This window comes from Ambystoma mexicanum, chromosome 7p, assembly GCF_040938575.1.
Source record: "Ambystoma mexicanum isolate Mex_15411 chromosome 7p, UKY_AmexF1_1, whole genome shotgun sequence".
Classification (NCBI taxonomy): Eukaryota; Metazoa; Chordata; class Amphibia; order Caudata; family Ambystomatidae; genus Ambystoma; species Ambystoma mexicanum.
Genome location: NC_090939.1, coordinates 257,875,510 through 257,902,876, shown reverse-complemented (window position 1 = coordinate 257,902,876; position 27,367 = coordinate 257,875,510). Strand labels below are relative to the sequence as shown.

The 27,367-nt window shown below is 47.5% G+C and overlaps 1 protein-coding gene across 2 annotated transcripts in view; it reads left to right on the top strand.

Annotated features, from left to right (window-relative positions):
* The window catches only part of LOC138525980 (trifunctional purine biosynthetic protein adenosine-3-like), a 615,458-nt gene that overhangs the window by 218,881 nt on the left and 369,210 nt on the right, over nt 1–27,367 (top strand). For both annotated transcript variants that reach the window (XM_069636272.1, XM_069636273.1), the window contains exon 8: nt 12,324–12,409. In XM_069636272.1, the coding sequence (XP_069492373.1) occupies nt 12,324–12,409 (86 nt within the window). The remainder of the gene's footprint in view (nt 1–12,323; nt 12,410–27,367) is intronic.

Here is a 27,367-nt window from a genome sequence, read left to right as displayed (position 1 = left end):
AAAAGCAAACTATGGTTAAAGGAATATTATAGATGCAGAAACAAACAAAAACCCCACCACCTCGCCATGTATGGTTCATACCACCACCATACACTGCTCATTTAAAATACACCACTGGACCGATTTTCGCCAAATCACAAGAGGACCGGGAGTTAGACCAGATGCGAAATCATCAAAGAGGTTTGCTTCTCATCCTTCCATTTGTGCAGACTGGTGGTTCGGCTTTGAAAAATTGCACGAGAAAAGCACGTTTTGGACCTCTCCCACCTTGGGATAACCCCCCCCCCCCCTGCAAAACTTTATCCTCAAATATTCAGAGACCAGTTTATATTTTGTGGGAAGGTTCTAACTTAGTTCTAGCCTCTAAAAAGTTCTCTCCAAATAAGGATTCCAACTGAAATATAACCACAGGTTCGCAATCTCAGCCCCTGTAGCATAAACAAAACCGTATATGTGCTTTTTAAAGCCTGAGTCTGAACGATGTGTACCCAGCTCCTGTCCTAGGGCAGTAAGCATGCCCCGCTCCCCGGGCATATTGAGCAGCTCTTGAAAATATGAGCAGCACCCCAGGAAATGCTTTAGGTGAATAAGGGGATCATGGCCATTCTGGCTGACCACACCGGCTGGTAATAGCCCACTGCCCTAGTTAGTGACCCGAGTGAAGCAAGGGCATTATCAAGGTTGCCGGGCCATTACCATGCTTTTAAAGCCGCCAAGGCAGCTGTTATCTCCACTTTCAGCAAAGGTTCTACGGCTCTTGGTAGAAAGCATAAAGATTGTCTCTTTACTGATCCCTGCTCCTCTAAGATGTTCAAACTGCTCAAACAGACTGTCATCCGGTCTGTAACTATATTTGTAAATATCTCTTTCCATCCAGGCTTTCTTCCCACATCTATGGAGCTAGTCAGGAGTAAAACCTCTTTCAAAATGCTGACACAGAATCCTTCTACTGTCTGCATCTAGTCGCTTTAGATTCAGCTTCAAACTCAAGATTCATACACTGAATCCTTGTGCTGTGTTTGCAGCCAGCTTCAGATCCATCTCCAGGTTTAAAATGGTGTAAGTATATCCTAACAACTGTAGTATCTAGTCCACTTCTGACCCATCTCCAAACTCAAAATGCTGACACTGGATCCTTCCACTGTCTGTAACTAGCTAGCTTCAGATCCACCCTCAAGCTTCCAGTCCAGTACTAACTAAACAGTTCTGAAATGCAGTCACCAGGGGGCTCAGGACCTTGTGCAGTTTTAGGCGGTCTAGTGTGGGTTCCAGCCTACTAAGGGAACTGAATCTGTACTCCTGCCGATACTCATTGACCTCTGTTAGGCTGTTAATGATGGTGGTGTCAACACCCTGATTTTTCTAGAACTGGCATCTCTGTTTGGGTACTTCAGTGATGCAACTTTGCCTGACAGTTTCAGGTGTGGTTATTTGAGGCATGTCATTGGCATCCCTTGGTAGCTTTCTTGGAGAACGTAGTGCATGTCATTGTTGTGACTAAAGCCCCTCCTGGGCTTGTGCAGAAGTCACGTGTTATGTTACACGTGGGAGATGTGTCATCAAATGAATAAAGGGCCAAGCGATTTCCCACTCTGCAGTCTTATGCCACCATGACTCTTGCCTGCTGTATGTTATTTAGCGGGCGCCAGTGCTGCGTACTAGGCAGTGGGCCTAACCATCATGGCCCTTCACCACCAGGGCACGGGATCACCGGACCCCTTAACATTGACAGCCAGTTCCTGTCACGCGACCAGCGTGGTAAAGCAGGCCAACAGCGTTAATGAAGCCCTGGCATGCAGGGCATTTTGGGCCAAGACAGTGGCCACAAGAAGGGACTGCGCTTCCCTGTCAAGATACATGGCAGAGGTCGCTCCCTGCTGGGGGAGTTCACGCACGGTCATAGGGGACAAAGCCTGGCACCTGCCATGCTGGTCTGCCTGTGCCTGGCGAAGTTCGCCCCTGGGCGGCAGAAAGGGGGGGGGGCGATGAGGGTATTGTGATGAGGGTATTGCGCCCTCCTGGGAGATGCCCGCCCCAGTGCCCACTGGATGCCCGACAAGGTGCCGCGGTGCCGTGAAGAACGGGCGCATGCTGGCGGAGTCCCCGGTGCGTGCACACACACACACAAAAAAGAAGAAATTAGGGCGGAATGAAGCTGCCTTCGTTGCGTAAGGCAATAGCATCTGCCTCCGGAGACGAAGGCCAAGGATACAGCGTATTACTCGGACTGCAGGCGTGTTGCAGCAGAAAAGGGAAATACCTGCCGCCACAGCAGCCTGGCAACCTTGCCCTGGCAGCGGCCCTCATTCCAAAGGGTGCCTGCGCGATCGGCAGCTACAGTGCAGCTCCACAGATGGGTTCCCCAACCCTTGCATGCCACTGAAAGTAAGCCCCCATCGGGAGGGCGAAGGGAAGAAGGGCGGCATCCACTGCATTGATTTGAATTTTGCCCACCTGGAGGAGCGAGAGACACTGTTATGTTCCGCCCTGTGTCGCGCTACGCGGTGACGCAGGGTGTGCTGAATAAAAGCCCCGCCCCCGCGCTCGGGAGGCAGTTCCGGGGCAGACCATCCACCCGTGTGTGCGTGTGAGTTATTGGAGCTCCCGCTGGCGCTGCGCCACAGGCCGTGCGCCCCAACCTACTCCTCCAGCCCTCGTGCGCGCACGCCGAGGGCTGGGACTTAACAATGGCGACGAGGTGAAACGAGGACAAACACGCGCTCGACGTTCACGGCACCTAGATGGCCTGCAGCCATCGCGGCCAAAGTTTTGGACACCCGGTGGGGGGGGGTCGCACACATGACCCACCCCACACAAAAAAAAAAACAATTTTTTTTTTGTTCTCTCGCTTTCAATCAATCTTCTCATCATCACTCGCCCTACAAGTGATACAAGTGATGACTGGGTGGTGTGGAGCCATCTCACATCTGGTATCGTTCACCAGGGGCCCCATCATGACGTGACATCGGAACCACATAGAAAAACCAGCACCCAAACTCTTCGATACAGCGTTTGGACACCAAGGCACCTCCAGGGAAGGCCCAACTTCAACGCGCTAGTGGTTGCCTGAAGAGATCACGACAGCACTGAACAGGTACATGTCGACATGGCGGCCGGCACGTCCACCGCTGGGCCCACCACGCCGTCCAGAATTGCGGCAAACCTATCGCTGACGTCCCCACAGCCTCACACACAAGGAGGCTCATCGACACTGGTCCAGCCATTTGACCCCTTTACCGACCCATCTTCGAGTGGACCCAGATGGCAGCTGTGGATCCAGAAATTCGAGATGGCGATGGAGTGCAAAGATGTGACGTCGGCCAGGAAAATGAAGGCGCACCTACTCCTCAGTGTGGGTGACGAGGTACTGCGCATTTTCAACTCCTTGGATGTGGCCGATGGCCAAGATGCGTACCAAAACGCAAAAGATGCCCTAACTGCTCATTTTCTCCCCCAACTGAACCCGGACCATGAGACATTCATCTTCTGCACCACCATACAGGCTGCAGAGGAGACCCTGGATGCCTACCACACTCGGTTAAGAAAATTGGCCATGTCCTGCGAGTTCACTAATGTTGAGAGGGAGATCAGGAGGCAAATCATTAACGGCGTACACTCAGAAAAACTAAGGCGCCTAATTCTCAGCGAGAGAGGCATCCCCCTGCAACGAATCCTTGAATTAGGACGACAAAGGGAACTAGCCCACACCAGAGCGGCCGACATGGAGGCCACTCTGCACAGACTGCAACCGGTCCTCAACACAGCCATGGTGGCCCAGATCACCAACAAACAATCCTCGAGGGATGAATACAGTGGGGGCTATGGCCAGAACAGGTGGCAACCGCGCATTCCTGTTCCCACAGAGTGTGGCTGGTGTGGTGGCCCACGACATGGCCGCCGCAACTGTCCTGCGCAAGGCACCACCTGCGGCGCTTTCGGCAGGAAGGATCATTATGCAAAGGTGTGCAGATCATCGGGCGCCTCCACGCAGCCCCCACAGAACACTTCTGACAAAAACGCGACCAAGAAAAAGAAGCAGGCCAGTGCAAGGAGGGTCGCAGTGGCCAACTGTTCCACGGAGGAAGAGGGGGATGACATCTCGACAGGGCAGCTAGATCCCGGCAAGGACAACGAGAAGAAAGGAAGAAAGATATACCTCGTGTCCGCATTAAGCCAAGGCTCAGAAACACAAAAGAAATCTGTCCGAAGGCGCAAGTGCATGGTCACTGTCCAAGACCAGCGCATTCTCATGACCATTGACACCGGCGCTTCGGTGAACGTGATGCCCACAAGCATATTTCAGACTCTGAAGCCTCAACCGGTCCTGAAAAGCACAGATACGCTGTTGTATGCCTACGGCAGCCAAAAGCCCTTACCAGTCATGGGCAGGTTCCGCACCACGCTGGAGCACGGCGAAAACAGACTGTGGTCGAAAGTATATGTCGTAAAGGCAGGAATCGAAAGCCTCCTGAGTGGAGACGCCGCAGAAGATCTGGGAGTGGTCAAATTCATCTGCCACATTGATGAGGCCGAAGAGGTGGAGAAAATGCTAAGTCAAAACCCCAAGCTGCAGGATGGAATAGGCTGTTTGAAGGGCAAAACCATCCGGCTGCACATCGACGAAACAGTACAGCCGAAGGCCGTACGACATCGGAGGACACCTTTCCACATGAGAGAACAAGTGGAGCAGGAGCTCAAGGCTCTGGTGGAAGCCGGCATCATAGAGGCGGTTACTGGGCCCACACCATGGGTCTCCCCGATGGTTGTCACACGAAAGCCTAAACAGCCTGGAAAGGTCCGGATTTGCATTGATATGCGTCTACCTAACACTGCCATCAAACGAGAACGCCACATCACCCCAACGATCGACGAAATCGTGGCGGACCTCACAGGGTCTTGTGTTTTCTCGAAAGTTGACTTGAAAGCGGGGTATCATCAACTCAAACTCCACAGAGACTCGCGCTACATTACAACATTCTCAACGCATCTGGGGCTAAGGAGATACAAACGCCTGAGCTTCGGAATCTCGTCTGCGGCTGAAGTGTTCCAGCAAACTATCCAGGAGGTCATCAGGGGCATCCCGGGGGTCCTCAACGTGAGCGACGACATTCTGATTCACGCCCCCGACAAGAAGGAGCACCTCAAGAGGCTTCATACCCTACTGGGCAGACTACAGAGGCTGGACTGACTACATTACAACATTCTCAACGCATCTGGGGCTAAGGAGATACAAACGCCTGAGCTTCGGAATCTCGTCTGCGGCTGAAGTGTTCCAGCAAACTATCCAGGGGGTCATCAGGGGCCTCCCGGGGGTCCTCAACGTGAGCGACGACATTCTGATTCACGCCCCCGACAAGAAGGAGCACCTCAAGAGGCTTCATACCCTACTGGGCAGACTACAAGAGGCTGGACTGACCATACACAGGGAGAAGTGCGAGTTCCTCAGATCGGAAATCACTTTCTTTGGTTACAAGTTTGGCAGCACGGGTATCTCCCCTGATCCCCAGAAGGTCGCAGACATCCAGGCGGCAAGCCCACCGATGACCCCTACAGAAGTACGCAGTTTCCTAGGGATGGCAACCTACTGTGGGAGGTTCATTCGAAAACTGGCCACCCTATCGTAGCCACTACGGGAGCTGACGAAAGCAAACACCAAGTGGGACTGGGGGCAGAAGTGCCAAGACTCGTTTGAAAGTATCAAAGAGTCCCTCTCCGTCGACACCAAGATGACGTATTACAACACCGAGCTGCCCACAGAACTATTCGTGGATGCAAGCCCCGTTGGGCTCGGTGCCATCCTGATGCAGGTGACGAGAGAAGGGGAGAAAAGACCGATAGCATACGCCTCGAGAGCCCTCACGGAAACCGAACAGAGGTACTCCCACATCGAGAAAGAGGCCATCGCAGTGCTGTGTGGTTGCAGGCACTTTCATCTGTACCTCTATGGGCGACGGTTCACAGCAGTCACCGACCACAAGCCCCTACTACCCATCTTCATGGGAATGTTGTCACACCCTCCGGCACGGATCACCAAATGGCATCTCCAGCAATACGACTTTGATCTCATCTACCAACCAGGCAGTGGAAACCCTGCAGATTTCCTTTCGAGGCACCCGCGAGCAGCAACCCAACACGAGATCCAAGTGGCCGAAGAGACAGAGGAACATATATGCCAAGTGGTTCGGGCAATGAGGCCAAAAGCGGTGAGCATCGAAGAGATCGAGGCAGAAACCAACAAGGATCCCTGCTGCAATCTAGTGAAAGATGCCATAATCTCAGGGGACTGGAAAAACTTCATGAGACACACACACAACAGAACAGCGGAAGCAAAAGGGTTTCTGTCCGGCATGTTCACCGTCCGGCAAGACTTGTCAATCACAGAAGGCGGAGTGATACTAAGAGGCCACCGCATAACGATCCCTCTCAGAATGCAAGGCAGGATAGTGGCCCTAGCGCACGAAGGACACCAAGGGCTGGCAAGGACGAAGGCCCGCATACGGCACAGGGTATGGTTTTCCCAGATCGAGGAAAGGGTCGAGACACTCATCAGCACGTGCCTACCATGTCAGATAACAGGAGCCCCGCCAGAACCAGAACCAATTCTATCGGCGGCACGCGGCCGCTCTCGGTGGGAGGCCATCAGCATTGACTTCTACAAGCTACGGGAAGGCCTCCACCTCTTGGTAGCTGTTGACGACCACTCCCGATATCCGGAGGTTGAAATAGTCGAATCCACAGCAGCGGAAGTGGTCATTCCAGCCATAGAAAAAATGTTCGCAACTCACGGACTACCAACCTCCATCAAAAGTGACAATGGGCCACCGTTTACCGGGGAGGAATTCAAGAACTATCTGCAGGACCTCAACATAAAGTATCACCACATCATGCCGAGGTGGCCCCAGGCCAACGGGGACGCCGAACGCTTCATGAGAACCATTAACAAGGTGCTACGGGTATCGAAGGCGAACGCCAGCCCATGGAAGATCGATCTCTACCAATTCCTCAGGAACTATCAGGTTATCCCCCACAGCACAACCGGCATACCGCCGGCGGATCTCATGTTCGGCACCGTCATCCGATCCTCGATTCCGCACCACCCAAGCAGGACCCCGGATGAGGTCAATGAAGAACGCACGGAAATGAGGAGAAGGAGTGCCAATGCCTACATGAGCGGCAAGAGAAGAGCGAGGCAGTCTGATCACCAAGTGGGGGACCAAGTCGTCATGCTACGAAACCCCACCAAATCGAAACTCGACACCAGATACGAGGAACTGCCATGGACCGTCAGCGATCGGCACGGAACCATGGTGACTGTGACCCGAGGACACCGTCGAGTGACGAGGAACTCTTCATGGTTCAAGGCGGTGCCTCGCAACCTGTGGACTGACAGTGAGTGCCAGCTGGAAGAGGAAGACTCTCAGCCCAGCGAAGACGAGCCTAGGTCCATCCCGGATGAAACCAGAGCGGCGGATGGAAACTGGGAGCCGCTGGAGGCCCACGGCCTCGAGGACATGACCAGTGAAAGTGAGCCAGATCAGGAGCCGGGGGGGTGCAGGCCCCGAGAAGGGCGGTACGGTCTGAGAGAGGCTACGAGACCGCCGGCCAAGCTAAATGACTATGTGTGGTAATGTGAGGTGCCTGGACCGTGGTCCCTAGGGCCGGACAATTATTGGTTAAGAGCGTGAGCAAACGTTTGCACTCACAGTTGATGCAAGTTAGTGTGTGAGCAAACGTTTGCACCCACAGTTGATGCAAGTTAGTGTTATGTGTGTTTGTTTTATAATAAAGGAGGAATGTTATGTTCCGCCCTGCGTCCCGCTACGCGGTGACGCAGGGTGTGCTGAATAAAAGCCCCGCCCCCGCGCTCAGGAGGCAGTTACGGGGCAGACCATCCACCCGTGTGTGCGTGTGAGTTATTGGAGCTCCCGCTGGCGCTGCGCCACAGGCCGTGCGGCCTAACCTACTCCTCCAGCCCTCGGGCGCGCACGCCGAGGGCTGGGACTTAACAGACACCATAACCGCCGCCATGACAGACAACGGCCATCCGTCCTCCCCCACCTGCCCCACTCCTGACTGAGGGAGCTGCGGCCCGCTACCTCGAAACACTCGTCCACCACCACAGGGGCTAGGGGTGTAACAAGACCCTCACCAAGGGGAGAAGAGAAGCGAACACCGTTGCAGCCCGATTGCTTCACCCTGGCTGCATTCCTTTTGTCTGGAAGGACCTGTGCGCCCAAACTGAACGACCTGGTGGCCGCCCTCAGAAAAGGGCTCCAGGCAAGGGGAAGGGAAGCGGCTTATGGCTGAAGTGAAACAAATCAGGCTCCCGACTGGTGGAGGTTAAAAGTGGAGCGACCCCAATGGTACTATGGCTGAGCACCTACAAGGTTGACTTCCCGCCTGCGCGAGTGTAGATGCAGCGCGGCACAGAGAGCTGCCACCAGGGTCTCACGCCCTCTCTTTCAGCGACCGATCACCAGCGCTCTGTGCTTCCAGGTGCTGTTTTGCCGGCGAAGGTCTGCGATCACTTGACACACCGGCCAACTAGTGTGTCACCCTTCGCTACGTGTTTTCCCCACTGCCCCAATGAACTGTGGCCCTGCCAATGCGCTAGGCTTACCGTGGGCTCAGCAAGCAAATGACGCGTGAAGCTGTGATCCTTGTGTGCCACGCTTAAAATGGATCCAGTAAACTGGCATGGCATTGTTTCACCAATTCCCCTGGACTAATAAAGGCACACCCCTTTCCTGTATATTAAGGTTTTCTCATGTGCCCCTCCCTTTGCTCAATTGCCAGACTTGAACGGGTACATAAGTGAATGGCAATCTCCATGTCACAATGTAATTGCTGCGTATGGCTCATGAGTTTGATGACCAATTAATGATTGGTATTGCAAATATGCGGTTCAATGCTTGGTCAAGGTTGCCATTTGTTTTGGGATTTATGTACCCCTTTTCTCTTGCCTAGGTGAGTATTTCAAAAGAGGAAAAAAGAGTGATGTGTTTCGCTATTTGAACGTTCACCCTTGGCATGGGATGTTAGACAAAAGCCCCTCCTGGGCTCCTGCAACAGTCTCGTGTTATGTGACACGAGGGAGACGTGTCATCAACTGAATAAAGGGCCGAGCAGTTTCTCGCTCGGCAGTCTTGTGCCACCATGACTCCTGCCTGATGCATGTTATTTAGCTCGGGGCCAGCTCTGTGCACTAGGCAGGGGGCCTGCCCATCATGGCCCTCCAAAACCAGGGCCGGGACCACGGGACCATTAACAGTCATCGACATCAGTAATCACAGCCGAGACATCATGTGCCTTTTGATGCATTACGATCAGCTGCGTATTGCTCAGAGTACAATTACTTTCTTTGTTGCCACCCCTGCAGCTCTGCTGACAAACGACAATAAAAGGACAAACAACTTCTGAACTGTGGTGGCCATCTTGGAATGATGGTTTCAGTCACTGTTTTGTACAGGGACGGGTATGCCAAAATATGTACTATAACCTTCATCAACTCCCTGACTCTATGTACTCTTTTATATTATGATTATTTGGTATTGGATATTTTTTGCTTAACAAAGCATCTCCCGATGTTTAAAGTATCTGCATTGTGGACAGTGCACTAAAGTAATACAGTACATTACGTATTCATTAAAACGCGACTGCTCTATGCTCGCAGTCACAAGATCTTTCTGTACAGATATGAATGAGCGCAGGAATACTACAGGATCGTCAGAAATGGAGGAGCGAGGGTTTTATTCTTCCTATAGCCCTGTGATCAGCATTTCGATAGCCGCCATATTAATGATTGGTATTGCAAATATGCGGTTCAATGCTTGGTCAAGGTTGCCATTTGTTTTGGGATTTATTTACCCCTTTTCTCTTGCCTAGGTGAGTATTTCAAAAGAGGAAAAAAGAGTGATATGTTCAAATGTGGCTCGCAGGCACAACAGGACATGCCTATATTTTTTGCATCGACTACAGTTGTTCTTTCATTCTGGTCCCCAACACGCTCTTGATAGTTAACACCCATTTAATTCTTATTTTAGACCTTTCGCACTGCTCAGCCAGTAAGTTGGTCAGCAGCTCTCCTCATAAGCAGATAATTCCCACATCCTGCTGTTGATGGGCCAAAATCATACAGCATTATTGTGTGGCATATGATGGCTGTGTAGGTGTGGATGGGCTGACGTTGCCTCAGGCTAAATATTGGCATGGTGGTTGGTGCCAGCAAACAGCTCTGTGACTCCTCCTACTGGCATAACGTCTTCAGCATATATCTGCCTTCCTCTGCTTTGAGAAGCACCCGCGTTTCACGCTGAATGGGGCTCTACTATGAAAACACGTGTGTATGAGCACGATACAAATAAAATATGAATATCAATATCAATACTATGCCTTCATCAGTCACGTGGCAGGGGCATGCATCTCGAGCTACTTGGCCATTCCTACCTGACCAAACAGATTAGAGTCGTCACTGGGATTAAGATAACATGATTGGGGGTCCTAGGTTGTTCCATCAAGAGGTAAAGATTGGTGAGAAAATCATCGCTCGGTACACAGAAACACAATCATACATATATTCCCCTACAAGCTTCACTGGCTGCCTGTGGAGCAATGGATACCATTTAAATCCCATGTTATGGTTCCTATGTTATGCTGCATATGTTCATTTATCACAGGCAGTTCCCTCTGCTCCAACCCCCTGAATCTTCTGTCAGCCCCATCTTTCAAGACAAAGATCCAATGGGCTGGAGTGGAATCCCATGGGCCAGTTGGCAAAGCATTGCCCCGCAAGAGAGGTCAATGGAGCGACCAGGACCCTGCGATCAGCTGCATACGAGGCACAGTTCTTTGAAAAATAGAGTCTTCCACTCCTTCTTGTTGTATACAAAAGGGGGCAGTTTGTTGACTGAGCCTCCCTTCTCTCCAAGCAGTAGTCGATTGGAACAGTTTGGCGCTGCTCAGAAAAATCAGTAGCAATTCTCCCAAAAATGTAAGACCTCATCAACAAGGAACTGTTGGACGGGGCCAGCAAATTGTTGAAGAACTGGTTGAGTAAAAACAGGTCTGAACTGGAAGAAATTGGTTGTACAGAAGTGGACTTAATGTCCAACCCCACAAGAGTAAAGAAGAAATTAGGTGAAAGCGATTGGATTCATACTCTCACTACCGCATCTACTTACAAACTAACGGCCAGTCTGCCAACGAACTGTAGAAAGTTTCCAAGTAGAGTGTATTGAGACAGTTTCCTGAGAGCACGGCTGAACCTTCTCCCCACCAACGAGATCATTGCAATCAGGGGAAAGTCTGACCAAAATAAATGTCACCACTGTAAAGTAATTGACCAGGACGAAACCCTAAAACGTGTATTGCTCCACTGCCCAGGCTTGATTAAGTAAAGGAAAAATTACTTGACCCACCACTTTTAAAAATTTCGAGTGTACGATGAAGAGGATTGATGGACGACACTGATGAGCGGCGACAAGACCTCATTTGTGATAGCTGTGGTCTCCTTTTTTTGTAAAACTCTCGCACCACAGGTAGATCAGTCCAACGAGGAACCAGGCAAATAAACAAGGAAGCAGAACATACGAGGAATTGCCTTCTTGGAAAAACATAGACCACGAACAAGGTCGACACAAAAGAAACTGTTAACATCGGAAGGAATAGAGAATATTAATCAAAAAAGGGGATCTTAAGGAATTGTTCTATTCTTCTTTTTGTAAAAAATTGTAAATCAAATTTTAAAAAAAAGGGGGGCAGTTTTTTGGTATCAGGTAATACAACCGTAGCAAAAATGTCGCCCGTAAAAAAAAAAATGCAGCAAAAATGCTGTGGTTTGACCCGGTAAAGGTATACCCCATTATACCATTTAAGGGGAGTGGAGGTTGCAGGGGTGTCCCCCGCTCCTCTTAAATGGTATAATGGGTCCAGGAGTTGTGAGGGTGTCCCCCCGCATCCTTCACATGATTGTGGCGCAAAACCACTGCATTTTTGCCGCAATATTTTGTATACACAGACATTTATACCGCGATTTTAAGACATGGAACCAGTTTTTTTACTTCTGCTTTTATTTTCTGACCCGCCCGCCCCATTTAAATACACAGTTAAGCACACCTTTTTCTTTTATCTCCTCATTTCTAGCACTTAACTGTATTTTATTGGATGCCGTGCAGAAAATTCATTCATTCGATTTTTGTTTGTTTAACTTTCTTTGCAGTTTTACATTGAAACTTTGATGTTGAGTGTTTTAAAAAAAAGTTGCACATCAGTTGCAAGATTTATGGATTGATGGTGGAAAGTGCTTCATGTTGTTTCCTCTGTAGGAGTTCTTCACGTCAAGATAATGCTGACCCAGGATGGCCCCAAGGTGCTGCAGTTCAAATGCTCGTTTGGAGAGACTGTATGCCAGGTCAGTGACAGACACTAAACTGCGCAGCACTGTGTGTGCGTTATATTAGTGAGGACCCCACCTTTCTAGGGTCTGTAGTACCTTTTTGGGGTGAATAGTCAATGGGTAAAATATTAGTAATTGCCTATTTAAAAACTAATCCCTTCGCGTTCTGTACAAGATGGTGGCTTGGGGATTGGGTAGGGGGGGGACAGATATTATTGCACACGCTATGATCCTGTGGAGAGGAGCCCAGATTTTGGGAAGAATTGGAGTGGGGGTGGTGATGAGAAGAGTTTTGGAGCGGTGGCTAGAAGGCAGCCTGAAACAAGCCTTGCTTGCAATCTCTGATGAGGCAGAGCTCAGCAGGCATTCTAAAACTCTTGCCTCGCGTTCCTGCCTGGTCTCTTAGGAGGGACATATTTCAGCATGTTATAAACTCAGTGCCTCAGTGGTGAACACATTGAGGGTAACCATGAATGAATGTGCAGTACATGCAAAGACAATTTATGAGCAACGTGGTATCAACTATGGGGATAGTGGGTGGAATGCAGAGAAAAGAATGGTGGTAGCTGATGAAAAGGAAACAATGGGCATCATTATAAGTGTGCCGGTATGCTTACCAGCACCATTGTTTCTGGACCGGCACACTACAGCTCTGCAGGGCGGGTGCCCTCCCGCCCGGCATGTAAGACCTGCTGGGTGGGAAGACACCCGCCAGCAGAGTTTTCACAGAAGCACCGGAACCATTAACAACAGTGTTGGTGCTTCTGTGGTCCCCATTCCCATAGAGTCTAAAAGGACTCTATGGGAATGGGGACTTACAATGTGCCCGCGCCTGACTTTTCAGTCCGCCGGGGGTTGAAATCCTCCGGTGTTACCCAGAAGTCAGGCGCCAGTAAATATTTACGGGTCCAGCGGCAAACCGCCGGTATCACAGGCACGGTTACCGCCAGCCCCATAATTAGGCCCAATGTGTTATATATGCTCTGATCATGTTGTACATTTCCAGAGAGGAGGCAAGAATTAATCAGAAGAACATTGGAATCTGTACTTTGGCACTGGATTGCCACATATCAATTAGGGGACAGGGACTGAAGAGTTGTTGGTGTTTGCGTTCATTCATGGAATGCTACTTGTAATACACTGCAGCTGTTGACTTTGAGACCTGTGGGCATGTGGTTGGGGCTTTTGCTGAGATGTCAGGGTTGGGTCCCTTTCTTGTCCCAGTGGGTATCCCCAACAGTGCCTCTGCAGTGCCACTGATAGCTTCCATTTAATGCTCCTTCCATTTCCCACAACTGAAATGGCCCTATTTATTGCACTTCTCTAGCTCTGTCATGCGACTATTTACCATTTTAGCATTATGCATGTATGAAGTGGCCTCCCCACAACCCTGCAATACAGTAAGCATAGCTTTCCAGTTGTCGGTGGCCATGCGTGAGAGGGCCATCCAGTCCTGTTTTTGCTTGAAATTCTGGGACTTGTAGTTATCCTAAATTTCAAATGAGAAAGAAAAATGTTACAAGCCCTAGAACCCAAGGGGAGAAACAGGCCTGGATGAGCTTCTCATGCATGTTCATGGGAAATTTGAGAGCTCTGAGTAAGGGTTTCTTTGATTGGTGGATATTTTCTTCTGATACTATGCAACAATAATGTATTGAATATCGAAGTAAGTGACAATAACCAGACACCTGGAGAGCAACACAGAAGGAAAGTGGGTAGCTAAGTTCTATGGAGAAGCAGAAACATTTAAATCAGATTTGTTTCCAAATATTGTAAATAGTGGCATAGAAAAAAGTGAAAATTGTAGTAGGAATTACTTAATGGCTTCCTGCATTTGGGGACTTCAGGTTGATGGAAAGGGAGCACACTTCCCACCCGTTCTCATAGCAGAAGAAGGCAAACGCGAGAGGGTCGCTGATGTGTACGTTCAGGGTTTTCAGCACTCAACCATCATACAATAGACAGAAGGACAGAAAGCTAAAGAGATTTATCAGAACAGAAAAGTTTTCACTTTTTTTCTTAGTTCATGTAAGGATGGTGTTTGTTTAATGTCCTGTGGGAGCCTGTCCACGGTTTGATACCAATATTGGTGCTTGAGTGTCCGTACGCCGTTGAGTTCTGAGATCTTGGAACTACCAAAGATCAGAGCATTTAAAATGTGAGTGGTTGAGTAGCAGGAACCAAGACAAATCTCTTATTCAAATGTTCTGGGGATTTAACATTAACGTTTTTATTGATTAGAGTCAGAGGTTTGAAGTTAGTTTGGACTGCAATGGGAAGCCAATGCAGCCTTCTTAGAACAGTGGACATATGTATTCAACTGTTGGAATTTGCAACAGCACGGGTAGAAGTATACAGTAATCCAGTTTTGCCTCTGTTATGGCACGTGCTGCAGTGGCACAATTATGTTCTGATATTAGGGGCCTGATCTGTCTCAGGATCATCAGATCATAATGTGCAGAGGTCAACAAATTGCTAAAATGGGCAGCAAATGACAAAGAGGAGTCAAAAATTATACTGAGAGAATTAGCTTGATCAAGGACTTACACTTTGCATCCGTTTTAACCAACGCAATGACAGGGAGGGATAAACAGGATTTCTATCTTGGATTGATTGAGGCCCAGCCAGTTTGCTGACATCCATCCTGCAATTTCCCGAAATGCTTCCTTAATAAATACCACATTGTCATCTTGTGAGCCAGATAACCAGAATACTATTTGGGTGTCATCTTCATAATCCTGGCTGGGAAATTACCCACCTTTCTATTAACAGATCATGTAAAGGTTTGCTATGCGTGTTAAAAAGCAAAGGTAGTTTTGGGTCTGAACAAAAATTGCCCAGTTTAACTCTAGATATTCTGTTTGAGAGAAACAAATTGAGCCAGCTCACTGCCTGCTCAGATAATGCAGTGACCGCCTCTAACACATTAAGCAGGATAGAATGGTCCAGTGTGTCAAATGCTGCCGATAGACCTAAGAGCATCAACAAGACCCTGTCACCTTCATCAGAAATTTGCATCAGATGGACTTTGACAATCATCGAGTAATACCACGTCTGTCCCCCGGTCAGGCATACATCTAGACTGCCTGTCTCCTAGTATTAAATTATTTTCCAGGTGATCTTGTGGTTGGATTTTGATGGCCTTATCCATCACTTTCAGGGGAAATGGCACTTTGGATTTTGTTCTATAGTTCTCTAAGTTATTTGCATCTAACCAAGGCTGTTTATGTAATGGTGTAATCCAGACCTGTTTTAAGGCATCCGGATACTGTAAGAGCGAAGAGTTGCTCCCAAGCTTAGTGCTCATAGGAGCCAAAAGATCAATACAGGACTCAATGTTCTTTGAGTGTCATGGACCTCCTGTACAGTTAATAGGATTCAAGTGCTACCATATAATGTTCGCCTCTCCTATGGAAATATCCATAAGGACCATATTCGTACTGCAATTCCTGCTCTCCTCCAGCCACCTCACAATTCCAACTTTTATCGTCAGATATAATATGAGGGTGGTCTTTGAGGGTACCCACATGGGATTCACTTTAAGTCTGAGGTGGACAAATACCATTCCTAATATCATTCCTTGCTTTACTGAAAGCCTGTTGCAGCTGATTGCACCAATTTTCCGGCTCCATCCACTTTTGTTTATCTGATGCGTTCTTCTGTTTCTGCAGAAATGTTAAGATGGACCTTGTAGAATTCGAGGCTCTTGATATCTGCTCTGAAAAAAACGTGGCTGCCGACCGAGGGATTCAACAGAGCAGTTAGGAAGGTCAGGTGATGTAAAACTCACAGGAATATACCTTCAACAGGAGTACAGATGAGATTCACTGACACCTTCGTAAAGATGAGTCTACCTTTCTGTGGCTAACCTGTAGAACATACCCCCCCACCACAAAACTTGTTCCACCCCTGCCCCCGGGGAACCCTTTGTATCTGTTCCTCCATGTTCAGACTTAATGTTCTATCCTTCAAATTGTATTATATTTCACTCTCTTTTTGTATCCCCTTCTTGTACAGTGCATTGTGGTAGCACAACTATGCGTGAACTATACAAAACCCAGCAGATACAAACCTGCTTCCATACTATGAGAAAATATTCCTAGATTCCAGGGAGGTTCGTTTTGTGTGTTGAGTGACCGGTTATGGTTAGTGAGAGTGTGAATCGGATATCCTGGTTTAAAATCCTGGGGCTAAAATCTGAGCGCAAGCATTTAGAACCAGTATTTCTGTTTCTGTAATGCGAAATGGAGCAACTAGATTTTTCCCCAATCTGTATTAGAGATTTTTACACTTGGGAAAACTTGAAGCAGTTTGATTTTCCTACCATGTTTGCTGTGCAACATAATAATAGATTTTGCCTCAAACAAAATCCAATCTTTCATATTAGAAAATTGCCTTGGCTCAAAACTACATTTGGAGCAAGACATATTCTGTTTCCTGTCATGGCAGAAATAATGGTCAGAACGATTTCATTCCATTACAGAAATCTTTTGATATTTGATTGGTGCAAATCCTGTTTTCTCCATTCCACATTACAACAGCAGCTAAACTGATGCTGAGTGCATTTTCCCAGTTTTTAATATCTGTTCAAAGAATCTGGCTCCTGGCGTTAATTTAGAGAAGTCTGTGCAGATCTGTTTTCAGATTTAAATAAGGAAATGTGGTGGGTGTAGAGCGCTGTTGTGCAACCTGTGGACCTGCATATGTTTTAGGCTACGGCTCCCATGATCCCTCACCATTGGCTGTACTAACTAGGTCTGATGCGAGTTGTAGGCCAAAACATGTGGAGGTCCGCAGGTTGTCCACAACTGAGGGCCATTTACCTAATGCAGAAGAAGGGCATATCATTGCCTTATGCATGTGGAAGCGGCCTCATTTGCTGTGTAGATCTGATAGAACATGCACACAATCCTGCGAAGGACAGCAGGTGACGTATGCCTTACTCGACGCGGAAAGGAAGCAATATGGAGCCTGAGCCTATACTTGACCACTCATCTGGCTAGCTTTCCCAACCAAATGAAATGGTCTTGTTACGAGTTGGGTGGTGTGCCGCCGGTAAATTTGTCAGAAAAACACTGAACGCAATTACGGTTACCGCCACTTGGTCACGTTGAATCACCGCCAGATTACAAGTGATGGTGGTGGTGTAAATCCCCATTTTTATTTTAGTCCATTAGAGTCAATGGGGCTTTTTTGGCGGAATAACAGCAGAGGAATTTCTGCTGCCGACTTCCGCAGTGGGTGGCAGGATTTACCAGAATTTAAATCCTCCACTCCAGGCCCACATTCATAATTTGTCATATTGGTAAAGTTGGCAGTAACATATTTACCAATTAACACCATTCCTTAATCTCTCATGATGGAGCTCTTAAAGGAATGGTTCAGTAAAAAATGTTTATTGCCCCTATGGGCCGGACATGTGTTTTTAAGCCTAAGTCGCTCGATTTTAGAAAAATTTCCTATGGACCTTACCCGAGTTTTCGTCCATTAAACGCATGCGAAAACAGGCTTCAGGGAGCTGCCATTTTGTGATAATCCTATCATTTCCCCCATCGCCCTGGCTGACCTGCTTTTGCGGCACTAAATCATATCCCCCGCCCCTGAGCCTGTCATCAGCAGATGCGTATCGCCCATTTCAGAACGCCAAAGCATGTCTCGTGTCAACATTTGCTGTGCTTCAGCTAATGACGTGTCGCCATGGCAATGGCAGGACGCATCTTTCCTCAATAAGTATAAACAGACCGTTTCACAACACACAGCAGCAGAATTTCGATTCCATTCCTCTCTCTGTGTTACTTTGAGTATTCTGTGACTCGTTTCTGTGCTCTGGTCAGCTACCTTCGTTGCTTGTAGCCCGTGTGAACAGATACCAGTACCACCGCTATAAATTATTTTAGTTTGTTTAACACACAATGGCTACAATAATGCCCTACATGTACGAGCCCGAGTATACCGAGGAGGAACTACTGGAAAGGGAAACACGCTAAAACGATGGGTCTTTGGACAGCAGTTGGGAGGACGATTCAACAGCTGAAGAGCCTGGACCTAGTTGCATGGACGATGTTTCCACCTGGTGCACATGCAATCGGTGCGAGCTAATGCCAACCGAGGACGAGAACTGTTACTGCTGTGAAAACTCGGGATGCATGGCCTACAGTTCGGAAGGTGAGCCACGACCGCAATGCATCACCGAGCTGCCAGACTTCAGGGCAGCCTGCCTCACACGGTCCGTGTTGAGGATAATGATGGTGCTTATGCACGAACTTCGTGCAACTGTTCGTCCTCGTAATCCGAGTAACGAGTAAGTATACTCTGCTTGTCATGCCACTCCTATTTCATGGTCTTCTACTATATCCAAAATTACATATATGTATCATTGTAACACATGAAAGTCGTTCAATAGTGTGCAGTGTCTAGATAGCATTTGTCCGAGCAGAATGCCATTAGTTACAAGAATTGTCATTGACAACAAACGTTTATTAAACTTATCTTGGTCATTTAAAAACAGTTTGTTTCATTCCTTTTCACAGGCGGTACAGGCTGGTGGCCTATCATTCCTTTACATGGTGGCTTCACTGGAGGCTTGGACAACGCGTTCGAAGAGTAATACCCGCCTGTGCCGTTCGTGCCATAAGAGAAATGTTCCCGAGTGACAGCGGTCAGTACAGGGGATTTTCTCTCACTGTGCTGCAACCTGACCTGTACAATGTGTAAAGTCTTGTATTTTTGTGTCATCAAAATAAGATACAAAATAAAACACCACATATATTTTAACAACGGTTGTTTCGATTTTTTAAATGAATCAAGTGTGTCTCCATTCAAGGATGGACGTCAGACATCTGTACTCCGAATGGGTGAAGGTCAGGTCGCTATGAAGCAGGGTGGTCACTATCTAAGCTAACATAATATATTCTCAATAATGCATGCAGGTATTGAGGACACGTTTGTGGAGATGAACGAGCTATGTGCTTAGTTCAGGCTGGTTCACATGCAGGACAGGGATCGAAGAGGAAGAGTGATGTGTTACATTTATTAGCTGTTGCAAATTCCTCTGGAGTTTTCCAGTCAGAGTGGGAACGAGAGTGGGGGTCATGTGCTGTGCGCAGTGAGGCCTGGTCACCAAGATGGATTGGAAAGGGGGTACACAAATGGATGCCCCGTGTCCTGCTCAGTGGTCCCATCTACGCGAATGTCAACCAAAGTTAACATCACATAAGGGCAAGGGGCGAACCCACTACTGGAGGCACTTGGTCCGAGTTTCTACTGAGAAGTAAAGGATGAGAGGGCCTGATGGCCCCTCGCTCCCACACACTTGCCTGCATGCCCACCGGCCAACCATCCCACCCTCTCTATCAAAGGCGGTTCGCACCAGGGGATGAGCGCTGGCATGGGGTGCTGTCACGGGCCAAGGTGCCAAACAGCATGTACACTTCAAAAGGTATCACACGCCCAGGGCCCATAACTCACATGGCCTCCTCAGACCCCGTGTCTCCAGGCAGGCCTCCCCTGAGGCAGGCCGCCCCCTGCAATCCACATAAGTGTGTCTCCATTCAGCAGTCTTCCTGTGCCTTATCTGCACGCCCACCGGCCCATCCATCCCACCCCCATCTATCAAAGGCGGTTCGCACCAGGGGATGAGGGCTGGCATGGAGGGCTGTCACAGGCGCAAACGGCCAAGGTGCCAAACAGCATGTACACTTCAAAAGGTATCCCACGCCCAGGGGCCATCGCTCACATGGCAGGCCGCCCCCCTGCAATCCACATAAGTGTGTCTCCATTCAGCAGTCTTCCTGTGCCTTATCTGCACGCCCACCGGCCCATCCATCCCACCCTCCTCTATCAAAGGCGGTTCGCACCCGGGGATGAGCGCTGGCATGGGGGGCTGTCACGGGCGCAAACGGCCAAGGTGCCAAACAGCATGTACACTTCAAAAGGTATCCCACGCCCAGGAGCCATTGCTCACATGGCCTCCTCAGACCCCGTGTCTCCAGGCAGGCCTCTCCTGAGGCAGGCCACCCCCCTGCAATCCACATAAGTGTGTCTCCATTCAGCAGTCTTCCTGTGCCTTATCTGCACGCCCACCGGCCCATCCATCCCACCCCCTCTATCAAAGGCGGTTCGCACCCGGGGATGAACGCTGGCATGGGGGGCTGTCACGGCGCAAAGGGCCAAGGTGACAAACAGCATTTACACTTCAAAAGGTATCCCACGCCCAGGGGCCATCGCTCACATGGCCTCTTCAGACCCCGTGTCTCCAGGCAGGCCTCCCCTGAGGCAGGCCGCCCCCTGCAAACCACATAATACCACGACATACACACGTCATTCATTCGCAAACACACCCCTGTTTCTAATACTTGATATGTCTCATGAGAACATCTTTGTGCTTTGCAAGTCAACTCCTGAACCTTCTACCTGAGAAGCACTGAGATCTAAGCTAATTTGCTCGTCGTCGTGCTATCTGTGACCGCTTCGAGCAAACTCTTCAGTGTGCTACCTGTGGCCATCTACCTGTTCTCCTGCAACATACTGCTCGGCCTGCTGAATCCAACTGTTTGTTGGTCAAGGTAAGGTCATGTATCCTAGTCATATTTCAGTCATTTTTACATTTCTATCTATTTGCGATTACAGTACCCAATTGAGCTATGGTCATTGGTCTCATTGCTATTGACTTGAGTTTCAATTGTCATGCTATCAATAGATCTATTTATTTTCATCTGTGTCAATTGTCATCGAATTGCATCCTTCGGTGGTCCAGTCTATAATGTAAGCATGTTTCCTTTTCGTGCAAGCCAGAACATCCAAGGGACGAGTCACATGTTCAGAGTTTAGTCACATAATTTAAAACATTTCTGTAACTTATGCAAATACTAAGCCAAACTTGATGAACTGGTATAGTTCCGGCAACCGAAACAAACCTTGCATTGAGCATGGTATGGTTCATTTACTTTTTATGACATTTTTATTCATCAAGGATTTATAATAATATTGATGTTTACTTTAGAGAATTTTCAGCAATGCCTGCCTGTTCGATTGGCGGTTGCCCTTCGAAGACCCATGCTAAATCTGAAGGCACTACAATGCATGTATTCCCGAAAACTGTTGATCGAATAAGAGAATGGGTCAGACATTGCGGATATCCACTGGATGAGCTGGAAAATAGAGTCCAACAAGTCTTAGAGGACATGAGGGGTGACGATACCGCATCTGCAGCCGGCACTTTTCCTCGAACATGTACGCCACATCTTGGGTAACAAAGAAGAATAAACGGCGAACGACACGAAAATTTCTCGCAAACGCTATTCCAACTCTATTCGTCCACATTCCGCCACTGGTGAGTCAAGTGTCCGGATTTAGCTTTAGGCCTTGCGGTAGTGTGTAGGTAGCTGAATGGATAATTTTTTTTTTTTTTTTACTTGAATTTTTAATTAAAAAGAAATGTTTAATTTTTACAAGGGTTTTCCCAACTTAGAGAATCCCGAAGCGAAAAACGAGTGCTTCTGAGTCCGGATTCCTTTCCTCACAGTCTCTTTTCTTGTTTGGTTTTTAAGCGATGCAGATGCCACCCTCTTTGCCTTTGAGCTTTAGTCTCCTGATTTCAGTGACTCTCTCGCTGAACCTAGCTGGGTTATCAATCTAAAGGCTGCTTCTATTAGTTTCACCAATCTCAAGGACCAACGTGTTGTCCCTCCTGAGATTAGCCTGTTCCACAAAACCTCTTCCTCTACTGTTGTTACCCCTTGGAGTCGAGGTTGAAGGTATGTGGCTCTGCTTTGTTTGGTCATCGGGCATTGGAGCGTCAGATGTTTCAAGGTTTCCACTTTGTCCATGTTCTTGCATAAGCGGCAGCTGTTGTCCATTGCCGGACTGCGGATGGCTAAGATTTCGTGCGTCATTAGTAGATTGAGTCTAGCCTTCAAGATCATACATCGCATGCCTTTGTTTGGGAATTTCAGGCAATAGTTTTGCGGTTTTTTGACTTTGTTAAATGTTGGCGGGAGGTGGGCCAGTAGTTTGTTAGTACTGGCTTTTTCAATTGTCGAAATCCAGTCCCTCCATTCCATTTTCCGTTTCACCCGGTCCGGATTGGATATCAGATCTTCTTCTGTACAGGCTATTTCTGTCAAGATGAGTTGGAGTCTTGTAGCCCACATCTTGAAAGCCTTCATGAGCCACTCTTTAGTTCTTCTGCGATAATGTTGTAAATTGGTAGGGTGTCCGACATCAAGATTTTCCTCCATAATCTCATTTTGCTTTGTTCTACCAGCGAGGCAAGCGAGACAAGGCCTAGTTCCCGCCTGATCGCGGGCATGGAAGTTGACTTCGGTAAACCCAAAACAGACTTCCAGACGTGGCCTTCCAGCTTCTGCCACACGCTTCTGGGGATGTTTAATGAAGCTTCCATGCCGTAAATGATCGATGGGACCACCTTCCCATTATAAAAGTTGATGGCCGGTAGCATAGAGAATTTTCCAAATTTTCTGTCCACCGCTCTCGTCTGTGCTGTTAACAATCTCACCTTGCTCCATAGGTGTTCTTGCATTGCTTTGTCTCTTGCTGAACCATCAATGATCACCCCCAAGTATTTAAACTCATTCACCACCTCAATTTTTGTTTTGTTCAGGTAGCATTTTGGTGGTCGCGCCGACTTTTTTGTTGATTTGTCGAAAACTAGCATGTTTGTTTTTGCTATATTGATTTCCAAATGGTTCGTTTCCATATATTTTCCCAAGTTTGTTAATTTGCGCTGGAGTCCAATTTGCGTTTGGTCGATGATGATGGCGTCATCTGCATAGAGTAGTCGTGATATTTGTGCTTTACCTATCCTGGGGGGGAAGGCTGTGATTTGTTCCTCCTCCGATTGATAGTCCCCCAAAAACGTGATAAACAAAGCCGGAGCTAAGGGGCAGCCTTGCTTAACGCCACGCTTCACCTGGATCTCCTTTGACAGGGCACCTTGTTTGTTCAGTTTCACCCTGATTTTCGTGTCGGCATGGAGTGCTTTGATCGGGTTCAAGATTGCCAGGGGGCAATTCAAATGATTTAACTTATCCCAGAGTTTTGCCCGATCTATTTTATCGAAGGCTTTCGACAGGTCTACAAATGTAAGATACACTTTTGGGGCGCCTTCTCTCACTTTGGCCTTTAGTATGTTGATCAATAGGATGTTTATAGAGGTGCTCCCATTTTTCTGAAACCCTGTTTGAAAGGCATCGTTGCATCGAGCCGTTTTGGCCCAGGTTCTAAAGTGGTTCAATAACTGTGATGCAAAAATCTTCTCCACGATATCTAGCAAGGCTATGGGTCTATAACTTTCTGGATTTTCTCTGCCATAATGGGGACATTTATAGCCTTCAGCCAGGTTTCAGGGATCATGTTAGTGTTCCTACAGTGGGAGAAGATTTTGCTGATCACGCTCGCCCATGCTTTTGGTGATTTTTTCAGATCTGCGTTGGTCAATCCATCCGGACCGGGAGCTCTTGAGGTTTTTAGTTTGAGGATGGCGTTTTCGATTTCCGCCACGTTCGACACGTTTACCCACTCTGCTGTGGCATCTTTGTCACTCTCCAGTGCTCTCTCTTGCGGTAGGTCGAATTGGGCCGTTAAATATGACACCCATTTCTCCTCTGACACTGAGTTTGCGATTTCTGTGGCCGTGTTTGAGTACGTAGTTTTAATTAGTGCCCAGAAGTTGCTTGACTTTTTTTGTGTTGAGGGCTCTCAACATTTTCTCGGCATCTTGTTGGTACAGTTGGAGTTTGTGATGTTTTAACCAATGTTTGTACTTTTTTGCTTCCTTTTGCCACTGCTCCCACGCTTCTTTGGTGTTTGTTTTCTTCGCAGTTCTCTTCGCTTTGCGAGCAATTTTCCTCTTTTCGACTACCAGTTTGTCATAGGTATGTTTAGAATGCGTCGCCTGTATTTGTTTACCAGCGACTACTCTTCTAAATGGAAGCAACATCGGTAGATAGTTTGGACGCTCTACGCCGCCATTAGTTGCGTCTACTTCAGTCGGCCATCCATAGTTTCTGGATATCTTTATATTATATATCTGTTTCCGTCAGGCGCAATCGGGTTTGCTGGATATTCACCTCCACTTGAAACTGATATGTTGGGTTGGCCGACTGCTTCCCATTCCATGCGCACATCACGAGGTTATGATCACTGTGGGTGGTTCTTTGTACTTTGAATTCCAGGATACTCGTCAGAAGACCCTGGGAGGCGTAGATGTAATCCAAAGTGGCTTTGGAGGACAGGTTTTCCCAGGTCGGGATGTTCACTTGGTTAGGGAATAGTGTTTCCATGTTATGTAAATTTCGCGATTTGGAGACCGCCCTCCAGGCCTTTCCACGTTTCACTGTGTTACCTTGTAGGGCCTTGTCTTTTGTGGTCCACTGTGGTTCTGCACAATCAGCGATCAAGTCGCCACACACGATAATCTCAATCTTTTCGAACTCTGCGTATATCCAGTCTATTGTCTCACCCATCTTTCTACAATATGCTTTTGTGTTTGTCCGTTGGGGGTTCCAATATGTATTTATTATTGCTAGGTGAATAGTGTCTTCCTGTTCCCTCTGTGTCATTTGTTTGCTCCACGTTGTGGTTATCACCAGCAACTCGTAAGATTCCATTATTTTCTTTGGCGAAGACAAACCGGAGCCCATTTTTATTGCGGTCAACAGGCTAGACGATGGACGACCCAACAAACATTTTATGGCCGGTGATATTTCCACTTCAAATCCATCTAGTTTCTCTAAAAGCCATGTCACTTGGAGACACACGATATCCATGCTGGTTAGGTCCACATCGCTCGCCACTGTCAGGTGAGCGTGACCTCGCGTGTTCCATGAACCTAGGGTTATTCTTTCGACGCTTGCCTCTCTCTGTGTGTTGACTGTTCCTGTCTGCGATTATGCCGTAGACAAATTTCGCTGCTATGGATTAATTGATATTTTAGGTGTTGTGTCCCTTGTAATACTTTCAATATTGATATGAGTGTATAGCTTTTTGAATAATGACATTTATCAATACATTATTTTTCGATTTTATAACCCCCAAAGGAAATCTATTTATGGGCACAGGGAACTGTACTATATTGCGCATTTTCAATAGCATTATTCTCAAGTATTCTGTCGGTTTACATGGCAATTTTTTAATATTTGCATTTCATCATCAAACAATAATTTACCTTTACAACTGCTTGACTATCCACTGAATCTGAAGCAAGAACATTCTACATCCGTGACATGCCCGCAGTTATCAACCACTTCTAGCGCGTATCAGGTAATCATGATGCTATTCCGCTACAGACTTGTTTTATGCATATCAAGTAATAGTTTTTATGTATCGTGTGATTATTTTACCAATTGTTTGGTTAGTGCTTTCCAATTGATATACACCTTAGTTGTCATCCCCTGGTGTTTGTTTTCAGTTATAATTAGTGTTATCCATACTAATGCAAGTACTGTCTTTCAGGGAGATGCTGAAGTGTCCACCACATTGACAACAGCCCTAGATGTTCTTCAGCAGCACGAGGTATGGATACTGACTGCTCCATCGACCGTGATCATCAGGACTGCAACACTTGTCGTTTGATTGTTCTACACCATGTTTCATTCGTCGTTAGCCATTGATATGTACCTGTGCGGTCGACCCCAAGTGTGTGTTGTGTTTTCAATATTGTAATCCTTACTAATGCAAATACTATGTTTCAGGCAGTTGTTGAAGCGTCAACCCACGCACTTGATGCAGAGCCTAACATTCAAGTAATTCCAGGGCAAGCGGGACCATGCGGATACGAATCGGCGCAACAGCTTTCAGAAGTGCGCACCACATTTACAACAGCCGTAGATATTCTTCAGCAGCACGAGGTATGGATACTGACAGCTCCATCGAGCGTGATCATATAACGTGATTCCGTTTGCTATACTTTCTTCCCTATTAACGCAAGTACTGTGTTTCAGGGAGACGATGGAGCTTCCACTACAATCACAAGATCCCATTTAGATGATGCAGGTGTAAAGAAATCGGAGAAATAAGTCGATTAAATCTGATCATATTTAAATATTCCTTGATTCTTTTAGACAATGCAACATTTGTGGTTATCTCTTTATATGTACCTGTGCCGTCAACCCCAAGTGTGTGTTATGTTAACAATATTGAAAACCATACTAACGCAAGTACTGTGTTTCAGGGAGTTGCTGATGCCTCCTCTTCGATACAATCATTCGTGGCAATCCATGCAGAGCCAAAGGTATGGATACTGACAGCTCCATCGAACTAGGTCATCAGAGCTCGAATACTTGTCGTTTGATTGTTCCACACAATGTTTAAATCGTGTTTGGCTATTGAAATGTACCTGTGTGTTCATCCTCACGTGTGTTTTATGCTAACAATATTTTGATACACAGTAATGAAAATACTATGTTTCAGGGAGTCGATGGAGCCTCATTCCGTGCTGTCTATGCGGATACAGAAAATATAGTTGTTGCAGCGCAAGAGGAAGGGGAGACATGTGGATACGAATCGGAGCAACAGCGTGCAGATGTTGAAGGTCGAGTCAAAAAAGTTGCAAAGAAAAGAAACAAAAATAAGGTTAGTTACAAACAGTTCATAACTTTAGAAATATTTTTGTGCTGGGGACTATTTTATGTTTTTTTCCAGTCAATTGTACTATACTTTATCTTGTGTTTAAACTGAACATCCCTTTTCCAATCTATCCTCTAGTTACCCGTGGGTGTCTGAACTATACATACACAGACAGTGAAGCGAATGAGAGATGTTGCTTGCCAGACCATTTACACTATGGAGGAACTATTAATTCAGACGCCGCGTGTTGAGACTCGAGATGCTCATGTCCAATGGCCAGAACATGAAATGAATGTGTCCGGAGAATCCAGAAAAGTTGTAAAGGACCATTGCTACAGTGTGACTGCACCACCACAAGAAGATGATACTGGATGTATTGAAGATAGC